Here is a 12,708-nt window from a genome sequence, read left to right on the forward strand (position 1 = left end):
GACGCTATCTCAGATTTGAATTGTGCTCGCAGGGATTCAGCTCCTCTGTATTTTCTGTTCCACTTTTCAGGTCCTTTCCCCTCCCTCCCAGAGTGCTTTTTATTTTTAAAGTGAGTGGTAGCTGCAATAAATTGTGAAAACAGAAAACGCTGGCAATACACAGGTCAGGCAGCATTATAAAGCAGCAGGTTAATATTTTGGATTGTACCCTTTATCACAACTAAAACTGCAAGGACTCACGAATATTAAGGTAAAAGGGTGACTGGAGACCACAGAACATGAGCAAGTCTGCTTTGAGGGTGGGGAGCTTTTTAATCAAAAGGTTTAAAGCCAATTAATTACAAGCCTTGCCATCGAACCTGCACATAAATGATTACTTGGACACTAATACTTCTGGAACTATAGAATAGTACAGCACAGGAGGCGGCCATTCGGCCCATCGAGCCTGTACTGGCTCTTTCAAAGGCTATTTATCAAAATGTACAATTAATATTGCATTTTGTGTAGCTAGGTGAAATACACCACATACACACCAGTGCTGATGTGTTTGTATACGAGCAGTAATACTCCAGATTTGGGAGCAGGCTACAATGTTGTATATTTGATTTTCAGTGAGTAAATAGATCCCTGCCGCCATTCGTCCTTCATAGACCTCATGTATGCCACGGTCCTTGGCATTGTAGAAGAGTTTTCCAGGCAGGCTCATTGGTCGAGCAGTCTGCTCTGAAATTCCTCTTCCACTGGCAGTCAGTGACCGAGGGGAAACCCAGAATACCACCCACTACCTGCAGTACTGATTTCGGGGGTGGAGAAAGCAACTGTGGGTTTTAACTGTAGAAAAAATAACATTTATTGTGGCAGACATAATCTTGTCACTTCACAATCCTCTCTGCATCTGCAGTCTAGATCCTGTACAGATCAGCAACCAGGCCTCTAAATGCAACTGATTGATTGATTGCTCATCTAGTCTGATATTTAGGTGTGAAATGAACAAGTCTGGCTCCATATCAGACCAGCTTGCTTGGGCAATTATTTTAAATTGCAATTCTGTTCCATTCAACAATAACAAAATTGTGGGGTGGGAAGAGGAAAAGGTAACAGAAAAGGACATTTGATTGTGTGATGGGGACATGCATCACAAACACCAAACTAAAACTACTCGGGTGGGTCATTCTTTTCAAAGAACATTTGTGGAAATGTATTACCGTTTCAAGTGCAGGGAACCAAGGTTGCAATTCAGTATTCTGGTTAAAAAAACATTAGCCAGCTAAGCTGTCAAAACTTAAACTGATGACAAAAGTTACATCACACAAAAAGCTCAAAGCAAAAAATCACTTTCAAACAAAACAATTTATCCATATCTTAATTTTCTAATGGATGGATTAAATAACAGTTGATTCACAAAAGTCTGGTAGTTACATACTCAATGTTAAACATCATTCACTTTTGTCCCATGGGCACTTGTTTACCGGGTTAGGGATGACCGTTAGTCCTTTATCATTTCACTGGCAAGACCTTCAGCCACTGGTTTGATCTTCAGCTGCTACCTTTATGGCCTTTTTTCTCTGGAAGTAGCGGTACGCACGGACACTGCACAGATAACCACCGTATACTGTCAGTAACATCATTGATCCAGAGAACATCCTGTAACCCAGGTCTGCAAGCCTCTTGGAGGACATCATTCTGACAGAGCTGAAACACAAATAAATACACCAGTGATTTTAATTGGGGGGTGGGGGAATACTAGAATCAAAATGTTGCCAGTCTACTCGCCAGGGCACGCCAGTTCCTGATCAAGAGGGAGGGTCGAGTGAGAGTTTCTGGTACATACTGCTTCACTTTCCAATGGTCTGCTCCTCGCCAGGAATGCACCGCAACTGTCCCGTGTGAGAGATTGTGCGCACACATCCACAGCGCACTGGTAAAGCAATACTCAGGAGCCAGAGTGCGTGTGTAAAATGAATCTTGATTTTAATGACTGGCAGGAGATATATTACAAGCACAAGACAAAACCAGGGCAGTCTAACTCCCACAATATCCATGCCTGCGGGCGCTGGATCTCACTGCTTCCCTCGAGGGGACAGGGGAACGTGCAGACCCTCCATCACTTCACTAAAACAGCCAGGAACCCAGACAGTGAGAATGGGGAGAATCACAGTCAGGGTACTGAGGCCAACTGCAGTGGCCTGGATTAGCGACACCGTCACAGGCAGGGTACTGAGGCCAATTCAATGTCCCGGATCAGTGATCCTATCACGGGCCTGGGACAGAAGCCGAGCCGCTCCCTGACTGGGGCGGACGGGAGCCGCCGCCGCCGCGGGACATTGTGCGCCGGTCGAACAGCCTCAATTACCGCGAGCCCCAGGACAAGGCCGCGGTCCCGATCCAAGCCAGGCCGGCGGCGGTGACTGAGCCCGGGGGGCGCGTGCGGGAGCCCGGGCAGAGCCACCGCCGGGGGCACAACCAGCCCGGCCCCGGAGCCCCCCGCCGGCCGCGGACACGGACACACGGCGCGTTTCCCGGGGACTTACCGCGTTCCTGAGGGAAAATCCCGCGGAATCTGCGCCAGACTCTCGAGAGCGGAAATAAACTGCAGCGAGGTCAAAGGTGAGAGAGCTTCCACATTTAACATTAACCCTAAAACCCTCTCCACAAACCCTGCTCAACCTCCACACTTCCAGCATGTTCTATTAATATTCCAGATTTTCTGTTAATATTTCAGATTTCCAGCACTTTATGTTAATCATAGAATCACAGAAATTTACAGCACGGAAGGAGGCCATTTCGGCCCATCGTGTCCGCGCCGGCCGACCAAGAGCTACCCGGCCTAATCCCACTTTCCAGCTCTCGGTCCGTAGCCTCTCCAAGTACTTTTTAAAAAGTGATGAAGGTTTCTGCCTCTACCACCCTTTCAGGCAGTGAGTTCCAGACCCCCACCACCCTCTGGGCGAAAACACTTCCCCTCTAAACCTCCTACCAATTACTTTAAATCTATGCCCCCTGGTTGTTGACCCCTCTGCTAAGGGAAATAGGCCCTTTCTATCCACTCTATCCAGGCCCCTCATAATTTTATACACCTCAATGAGGTCTCCCCTCAGCCTCCTCTATTCCAAGGAAAACAAACCCAGCCTATCCAATCTTTCCTCATAGTTAAGATTCTCCACTCCCGGCAACATCCTCGTAAATCTCCTCTGTACCATCTCCAGTGCAATCACATCCTTCCTGTAATGTGGTGACCAGAACTGCACGCAGTACTCCAGCTGTGGCCTAACTAGTGTTTGATACAGTTCAAGCATAACCCACCTGCTCTTGCATTCTATGCCTCGGCTAATAAAGGCAAGTATTCCATATGCCTTCTTAACCACCTTATCTACCTGGCCTATTACCTTCAGGGATCTGTGGACATGCACTCCCGGGTCCCTCTGTTCCTCTACACTTCTCATTGTCTGACCATTTAATGTGTATTCCCTTGCCTTGTTAGCCCTCCCCAAATGCATTACCTCACACTTCTCCGGATTGAATTCCATTTGCCACTGTTCTGCCCACCTGACCAGTTGATTGATATCTTCCTGCAGTCTGCAGCTTTCCTCTTCATTATCAACCACACAGCCTATTTTTATATCATCTGCAAACTTCTTAATCATACCCACTATATTCAAGTCTAGATCATTGATATATACCACAAAAAGCAAGGGACCCAGTACTGAGCCCTGCGGAACCCCACTGGAAACATCCTTCCAGTCACAAAAACACCCATCAACCATTACCCTTTGCTTCCTGCCTCTGAGCCAATTTTGGATCCAACTTGCCACTTTGCCTTGGATCCCATGGGCTTTTACTTTCATAAGAACATAAGAAATAGGAGTAGGCCATACAGCCCCATGAGCCTGCTCTGCCATTTAATACGATCATGGCTGATCCTATCATGGACTCGGGTCCACTTCCCTGCCCACTCCCCATAACCCCTTATTCCCTTATCGGTTAAGAAACTGTCTATCTCTGTCTTAAATTTATTCAATGTCCCAGCTTCCACAGCTCTCTGAGGCAGCGAATTCCACAGATTTACAACCCTCTGAGAGAAGAAATTCCTCCTCGTCTCAGTTTTAAATGGGCAGTCCCTTATTCTAAGATCATGCCCTCTAGTTCTAGTCTCCCCCATCAGTGGAAATATCCTCTCTGCATCCACCTTCTCAAGCCCCTCATAATTTTATATGTTTCAATAAGATCACCTCTCATTCTTCTGAATTCCAATGAGTAGAGGCCCAACCTACTCAACCTTTCCTCATAAGTCAACCCCCTCATCTCTGGAATCAACCTAGTGAACCTTCTATGATGTGATTGGGATTACGGAGACGTGGCTCCAGGATGATCAGGGCTGGGAACTCAACATCCAGGGTATTCAACATTCAGGAAGGATAGAATAAAAGGAAAAGGAGGTGGGGTAGCATTGCTGGTTAAAGAGGAGATTAATGCAATAGTTAGGAAAGACATTAGCTTGGATGATGTGGAATCTATATGGGTAGAGCTGCAGAACACTAAAGGGCAAAAATCGTTAGTGGGAGTTGTGTACAGACCTCCAAACAGTAGTAGTGATGTTGGGGAGGGCATCAAACAGGAAATTAGGAGTGCATGCAATAAAGGTGCAGCAGTTATAATGGGTGACTTTAATATGCACATAGATTGGGCCAGCCAAACTGGAAGCAATACGGTGGAGGAGGATTTCCTGGAATGCATAAGGGATGGTTTTCTAGACCAATATGTCGAGGAACCAACTAGGGGGGAGGCCATCTTAGACTGGGTGTTGTGTAATGAGAGAGGATTAATTAGCAATCTCATTGTGCGAGGCCCCTTGGGGAAGAGTGACCATAATATGGTGGAATTCTGCATTAGGATGGAGAATGAAACAGTTAATTCAGAGACCATGGTCCAGAACTTAAAGAAGGGTAACTTTGAAGGTATGAGGCATGAATTGGCTAAGATAGATTGGCTAATGATACTTAAGGGGTTGACTGTGGATGGGCAATGGCAGACATTTAGAGACCGCATGGATGAATTACAACAATTGTACATTCCTGTCTGGCGTAAAAATAAAAAAGGGAAGGTGGCTCAACCGTGGCTATCTAGGGAAATCAGGGATAGTATTAAAGCCAAGGAAATGGCATACAAATTGGCCAGAAATAGCAGCGAACCTGGGGACTGGGAGAAATTTAGAACTCAGCAGAGGAGGACAAAGGGTTTGATTAGGGCAGGGAAAATGGAGTACGAGAAGAAGCTTGCAGGGAACATTAAGGCGGATTGCAAAAGTTTCTATAGGTATGTAAAGAGAAAAAGGTTAGTAAAGACAAACGTAGGTCCCCTGCAGTCAGAATCAGGGGAAGTCATAATGGGGAACAAAGAAATGGCAGACCAATTGAACAAGTACTTTGGTTCAGTATTCACTAAGGAGGACACAAACAACCTTCCGGATATAAAAGTGGTCAGAGGGTCTATTAAGGAGGAGGAACTGAGGGAAATCTTTATTAGTCGGGAAATTGTGTTGGGGAAATTGATGGGATTGAAGGCCGATAAATCCCCAGGGCCTGATGGACTGCATCCCAGAGTACTTAAGGAGGTGGCCTTGGAAATAGCGGATGCATTGACAGTCATTTTCCAACATTCCATTGACTCTGGATCAGTTCCTATCGAGTGGAGGGTAGCCAATGTAACCCCACTTTTTAAAAAAGGAGGGAGAGAGAAAGCAGGGAATTATAGACCGGTCAGCCTGACCTCAGTAGTGGGTAAAATGATGGAATCAATTATTAAGGATGTCATAGCAGCGCATTTTGAAAATGGTGACATGATAGGTCCAAGTCAGCATGGATTTGTGAAAGGGAAATCATGCTTGACAAATCTTCTGGAATTTTTTGAGGATGTTTCCAATAAAGTGGACAAAGGAGTACCAGTTGATGTGGTATATTTGGACTTTCAGAAGGCTTTCGACAAGGTCCCACACAGGAGATTAATGTGCAAAGTTAAAGCACATGGGATTGGGGGTAGTGTGCTGACGTGGATTGAGAACTGGTTGTCAGACAGGAAGCAAAGAGTAGGAGTAAATGGGTACTTTTCGGAATGGCAGGCAGTGACTAGTGGGGTACCGCAGGGTTCTGTGCTGGGGCCCCAGCTGTTTACATTGTACATTAATGATTTAGACGAGGGGATTAAATGTAGTATCTCCAAATTTGCAGATGACACTAAGTTGGGTGGCAGTGTGAGCTGCGAGGAGGATGCTATGAGGCTACAGAGTGACTTGGATAGGTTAGGTGAGTGGGCAAATGCGTGGCAGATGAAGTATAATGTGGATAAATGTGAGGTTATCCACTTTGGTGGTAAAAACAGAGAGACAGACTATTATCTGAATGGTGACAGATTAGGAAAAGGGAAGGTGCAACGAGACCTGGGTGTCATGGTACATCAGTCATTGAAGGTTGGCATGCAGGTACAGCAGGTGGTTAAGAAAGCAAATGGCATGTTGGCCTTCATAGCGAGGGGATTTGAGTACAGGGGCAGGGAGGTGTTGCTACAGTTGTACAGGGCCTTGGTGAGGCCACACCTGGAGTATTGTGTACAGTTTTGGTCTCCTAACTTGAGGAAGGACATTCTTGCTATTGAGGGAGTGCAGCGAAGATTCACCAGACTGATTCCCAGGATGGTGGGACTGACCTATCAAGAAAGACTGGATCAACTGGGCTTGTATTCACTGGAGTTCAGAAGAGTGAGAGGGGACCTCATAGAAACGTTTAAAATTCTGACGGGTTTGGACAGGTTGGATGCAGGAAGAATGTTCCCAATGTTGGGGAAGTCCAGAACCAGGGGTCACAGTCTAAGGATAAGGGGTAAGCCATTTAGGACCGAGATAAGGAGAAACTTCTTCACCCAGAGAGTGGTGAACCTGTGGAATTCTCTACCACAGGAAGTAGTTGAGGCCAATTCACCAAATATATTCAAAAGGGAGTTAGATGAAGTCCTTACTACTCGGGGGATCAAGGGGTATGGCGTGAAAGCAGGAAGTGGGTACTGAAGTTTCATGTTCAGCCATGAACTCATTGAATGGCGGTGCAGGCTAGAAGGGCTGAATGGCCTGTTCCTGCATCTATTTTCTATGTTTCTATGTTTCTCTGAACTGCCTCCAAAGCAAGTATATCCTTTCTTAAATATGGAAACCAAAACTGCACACAATATTCCAGGTGTGGCGTCACTAAAACCTTGAATAACTGTAGCAAGACTTCCCTGCTTTTATATTCCATCCCCTTTGCAATAAAGGCCAAGATACCATTAGCCTTCCTAATCATTTGCTGTACCTGCACACTAACCTTTTGTGTTTCATGCACCAGGTCCCTCTGTACTGCAGCACTTTGTAATTTTTCTCCATTTAAATAATAACTTGCTCTTTGATTTTTTTCTGCCAAAGTGCATAACCTCACACTTTCCAACATTATACTCCATCTGCCAAATTTTTGCCAACTCACTTAGCCTGTCTATGTCCTTTTGCAGGTTTTATGTCCTCCTCACACATTGCTTTTCCTCCCATCTTTGTATCGTCAGCAAATTTGGCTACGTTACTCTCGATCCCTTCATCCAAGTCGTTAATATAGATTGTAAACAGTTGGGGTCCCATCACTGATCCCTGCAGCACCCCACTAGTTACTGATTGCCATCCGAGAATGAACCTTTTATCCCGACTCTCTGTTTTCTGTTAGTTAGCCAATCCTCTATCCATGCTAATATATTACCCCCAATCCATTGAACATTTATCTTGTGTGGTAACCTTTTGTGTGGCACCTTGTCAAATGCCTTCTGGAAGTCCAAATATACCACATCCACTGGTTCCCCGTTATCCACCCTGTTCATTACATCCTCAAAGAATTCCAGCAAATTTGTCAAACATGACTTCCCCTTCATAAATCCATGACTCTGACTGACTGAATTATGCTTTTCCAAATGTCCTGCTACTGCTTCTTTAATAATGGACTCCCAACATTTTCCCAACCACAGATGTTAGGCTAAGTGGTCTATAGTTTCCTGCTTTTTGTCTGCCTCCTTTTTTAAATAGGGGCGTTACATTTTCAGTTTTCCAATCTGCTGGGACCTCCCCAGAATCCAGTGAATTTTGGTAAATTACAACCAATGCATCCACAATCCCTGCTGCTACTTCTCTTAAGACCCTGGGATGCAAGCCATCAGGTCCAGGGGATTTACCTGCCTTTAGTCCCATTATCTTACTGAGTACCACCTCCTTAGTGATTGTGATTGTGATTGTGTTCCTCTCCCCCCTCCCCCACCCATAGCCCCTTGACTATCCACTGTTGGGATATTTTTAGTGTCCTCTACCGTAAAGACTGATACAATCTATTTGTTCAGAGTTTCTGCCATCTCCATGTTCCCCATCACTAATTCCCCGGTCTCATCCTCTAAGGGACCAACATTTACTTTATTCACTCTTATCCTTTTTATATACCTGTAGAAACTCTTACTATCTCTTTTTATATTTCGTGCTAGTTTATTTTCATAGTCTATCTTCCCTTTCTTAATCATTTTTTTAGTCATTCTTTGCTGGCTTTTAAAAGCTTCCCAATCTTCTGTCCCCCCCCACTAGTTTTGGCCACTTTGTATGCCCTTGTTTTTAATTGGATACCGTCCTTTATTTCTTTAGTTAGTCACGGATGGCTATCTTTTCTTTTGCAACCTTTCCTCCTCACTGGAATATATTTGTCTTAAGAGTTATGAAATATCTCCTTAAATGTACACCACTGTTCATCAACCGTCCTACACTTTAATCTATTTTCCCAGTCCACTTTAGCCAACTCTGCCCTCATACCTTCATAGTCTCCTTTATTTAAGCTTAGTACGCTGGTTAGAGATCCAACTTTCTCACCCTCTATCTGAATTTGAAATTCAATCATGCTATGATCACTCATTCCGAGGGGATCTTTTACTAGGAGATTGTTTATTAATCCTGTCTCATTACCCAGGACCAGATCTAAGATAGCCTGCCCCCTGGTTGGTTCCGTTACATACAGCTCAAGCAACCCGTCCCTTATGCATTCTATGAACTCTTCCTCAAGCCTACCCTGACCAATTTGATTTGTCCAATCAATATGGAGGTTAAAATCACCCATGATTATTGCTGTTCCCTTTTTACAAGCCTACTGTGACCTTATCAAAAGCCTTGCTAAAATCCATCTCCACTACATCAAATGCACTACCCTCATCGACCCTCCTTGTTACCTCCTCAAAAAATTCAATCAAATTAGCCAGACATGACCTTCCCTTAACAAATCCATGGTGACTGTCCCCAATTAATCCGAGCCTTTCCAAATGAAGATTTATCCTGTCCTTCAAAATTTTCTCCAATAATTTTCCCACCACTGAGGTTAGGTTGACTGATCTATAATTACAACAACAACTTTTATTTATATAAAATAATTACTGAATTAATATAATTACTCAGTCTATTCCTTTCTCCCCTTTTAAACAAAGGTACAACGTTAGAAGTCCTCTAGCACCACACCTGTAGCCAGAGAGGATTGGAAAATGATGGTCAGAGCATTTGCTATTTCCCCTTTTGCTTCTCTTAACAGCCTAGGATACATTTCTTCCAGGCCTGGGGGTTTATCCACTTCTTAATACTTTCTCCCTCACTATGTTTATTTCATCTAATATTTCACACTCCTGCTCCCTGATTGCAATGTCTGCATCGCCCTTCTCCTTTGTGAAAACAGACACAAAGTATTCATTAAGAACCATACCCACTTCTCCCGCCTCCACACACAGATTATTACCTTTAAGGTCTCTAATAGGCCCGACTCTTTCTTTAGTTATCCTCTTGCTCTTAATGTATTTATAAAACATCTTTGGGTTTTCCTTGATTTAACTTGCCAACATTTTTTCATGCTCTCTCTTTGCTTTTCTAATTTCCTTTGTAATTTCCCCCCTTACACTTTCTATACTCCTCTAGAGATTCTGCAGTATTGAGCCCTCGGTATCTGTCATAAACCTCCCTTTTTTTCTTTATCTTACCCTGTAGGTCCCTCGACGTCCAGGGGGCTTTAGATTTGTTAGTCCGACTCTTTTTATTTAAGGGAACATACTTGCTCTGAACCCTGCGGATCTCCTCCTTGAATGCCTTCCACTGCTCTGTCACTGATTTACCTTCAAGTAGCTGTTTCCAGTCCACCTTGGCTACATCACCTGTCAGCTTAGCAAAATTGGCTTCCCCCAATTGTGAACCTTTATTCCTGGTCTATCTTTGTCCTTTTCCATAATGACCCTAAATCTAACTGAATTTTGATCACTAGCACATTAATATTCCAGATTTTCTGTTACTATTCCAGATTTTTAGTTAATATTTCAGATTTCCAGTATGCGCAGTGTTGGCCTTTTTCTAGACCAGGGAACTGGTCTTGCGGTGCTCTCGGTCCCTGTGTGAAAAGTGTAGAATAAGACGACTTTGTAGAGAAGGATATGGTGCTGGGTGAGTTGAAGAGGGAAGGGAGCAGCATAAACCAGCATGGACCTGAGGGGCCGAATGGCCTGTTTCTGTGCTGTAAATACTATGTAATTGTCTCTTCCGTTCTGATGCGGCTAACCTATATATTGTGAACTAGTTATAATCTGTTAACTATTTAATGTGGCTTATGCAGTAACAACTGGTGTTGCCTGGGGACATTTTACTAAGTTAAAGGTGCTATCTAAATGCAAGTTGTTGCCTTCAGCGATGTCAAAGCACACTACTAAAGGTAATAATCCCAAACTGCGGTTTCACAGCTCTGAAAAATAAAGCTGTTCTTTTTATGGTCAACAGTTTTAAAGGAGCAAATTTTTAGCACTTTTTAAACCAACTCACTTCCCATGCTAATATTCAAAAATGATTCTAAATAATGTTTCCATTCGCCAAGGCCTGCCATCAGTCATGCTTAAAAGGGTTCTCTGGGCTGCTGCCAATAACTGACTTGTCCAGTACCTCTCCAAGAAACGTAAGAAGCAGGAGCAGGCCATTCGGCCCCTCGATCCTGCTCCGCCATTCAATAAGATCATGGCTGATCTTCTATCTCAACTCCACTTTCCTGCACTGTCCCCACATCCCTTGATTCCTTTAATATCCAAAAATCTATCGATCTCTGCCTTGAATATACTCAACGACTGAGCCTCCACAGCCCTCTGGGGCAGAGAATTCCAAAGATTCACCACCCTCTGAGTGAAGAAGTTTCTCCTCATCTCAGTCCTAAATGGCCGAATCCTTATCCTGAGACTGTGTGACCCCTGGTTCTAGACTCCCCAGCCCGAGGAAACATCCTCCCTGCATCTACCCTGTCAAGCCCTGTAAGAATTTTGTATGTTTCAATGAGATCACCTCTCATACTTCTAAACTCTAGAGAATACCGGCCTAGTCTACTCAATCTCTCCTCATAGGACAATCCCCCCATCCCAGGAATCAGTCTGGTGAACCTTCGTTGCACTCCCTCAATGACAAGTATAGCCTTCCTTGGGTAAGGAGACCCAAACTGTGCACAATACTCCAGGTGTGGTCTCACTAGGGCCCTGTATAATTGCAGTAAGACGTCTTTACTCTTATACTCAAATCCTCTTGTAATAAAGGCCAACATACCATTTTCTTTCTTAATTGCTTGCTGTACCTGCAGGTTAACTTTCAGTGATTGGTGTACAAGGACAGCGGGTCCCTCTGAACACCAACATTTCACAATCTCTCACCATTTACAAAATACTCTGCTTTTCTATTTTTCCTACCAAAGTGGATAACTTCACATTTCTCCACGTAATATATTTGCCATGTTCTTGCCCACTCACTTAGCCTGTCTATATCCACTTGAAGTCTCTTTGCATCCTCCTCACAACTTACATTCCCATCTGGATATAATGGCCCTGAAATTCTGGTCAGAAGCTTCCTTCGGACGAATGCCTCCGACCCAAAATGTTTTTTTACAAAAGTACCTGTTGGGCCCAGAGGCGCCTTAGATAACGGTGGGAGACCTTCTCTTCCCGCGCATCGGAGCGCGCCCCCGTCTTCGAGGTTCGCCCATAGAAGCTGGAGTCACGTGTGACTGGGCAACCAATCACGGTACAGTATTCTCATTGATAGCAATGGGAACTCCGTATCCCCGAGTTCTCATTACTATCAATGAGAAACCCCCCAAAATACCCAAACACAACATAACAAATAAAAAAACACCTCACAATTTAAAAATTAATTGAAATTAAAGTTTTAGGAAAAAAAATATTTTGGGTATTTTAAAAAAAAAATGTCTTTTCATCGGGTTTAAAATAAACATACCTTAGTGGACAGGGTTCTTAACATAAAAATGTGTTTACACATTTTATTTTTGTGTGTTTTAAAACTCTTGCGCTGGTAAAAGTAGGCTATACGTCTGCTTTTACCAGGTGCAAGAGTTTGAAGGACATCCGCTGGGCAAGAGATGGGCAAATAGCCCAATCTCTCCCGTGCAGATGTCCTTCCTGCGGGGATGCGAAAGATCTGTCAAGAGATATCTTGACGGGTCGGAAAAGCTGGTTTTCGCGTGCGCCGAAACCGGCTTTTGCAAGGGCTCGCCGGGTCCATGCATATTCAGTACAGACCCGGCAAGGCCAGGATTTCAGGGCCATTACATTTTGTTCCCTCATCTAAATCATTGATATAGATTGTGAATAGCTGAG

The 12,708-nt window shown here is 44.2% G+C and overlaps 1 protein-coding gene across 2 annotated transcripts; it reads right to left on the minus strand.

Moving 5' to 3' along the window:
• Positions 1-292: 292 nt before the first annotated feature.
• Positions 293-2,606, minus strand: cox14 (cytochrome c oxidase assembly factor COX14). 2 transcript variants are annotated; one of them, XM_070869639.1, is made up of 2 exons: positions 2,532-2,606; positions 293-1,692 (listed from the first exon to the last, which is right to left on the minus strand). In XM_070869639.1, the coding sequence occupies exon 2, from the start codon at positions 1,680-1,682 to the stop codon at positions 1,518-1,520; it is 165 nt and encodes a 54-aa protein (XP_070725740.1). In that variant the 5' UTR covers positions 1,683-1,692; positions 2,532-2,606; the 3' UTR covers positions 293-1,517. The 2 variants fall into 2 exon arrangements, with proteins under 2 accessions (XP_070725740.1, XP_070725739.1); XM_070869638.1 differs by lacking the exon at positions 2,532-2,606 and adding an exon at positions 1,832-2,457.
• Positions 2,607-12,708: the final 10,102 nt, after the last annotated feature.

This window comes from Pristiophorus japonicus, chromosome X (genome assembly GCF_044704955.1).
Source record: "Pristiophorus japonicus isolate sPriJap1 chromosome X, sPriJap1.hap1, whole genome shotgun sequence".
Lineage (NCBI taxonomy): Eukaryota > Metazoa > Chordata > Chondrichthyes > Pristiophoridae > Pristiophorus > Pristiophorus japonicus.

Coding starts and splice junctions, on each gene's coding strand:
- cox14 (XM_070869638.1), bottom strand. CDS start 1,908: ATGTGTGCGCACAATCTCTCACACGGGACAGTTGCGGTGCATTCCTGG. Junction 1,693..1,831: donor GACCATTGGAAAGTGAAGCA/GTATGTACCAGA, acceptor TTTGTGTTTCAG/CTCTGTCAGAATGATGTCCT.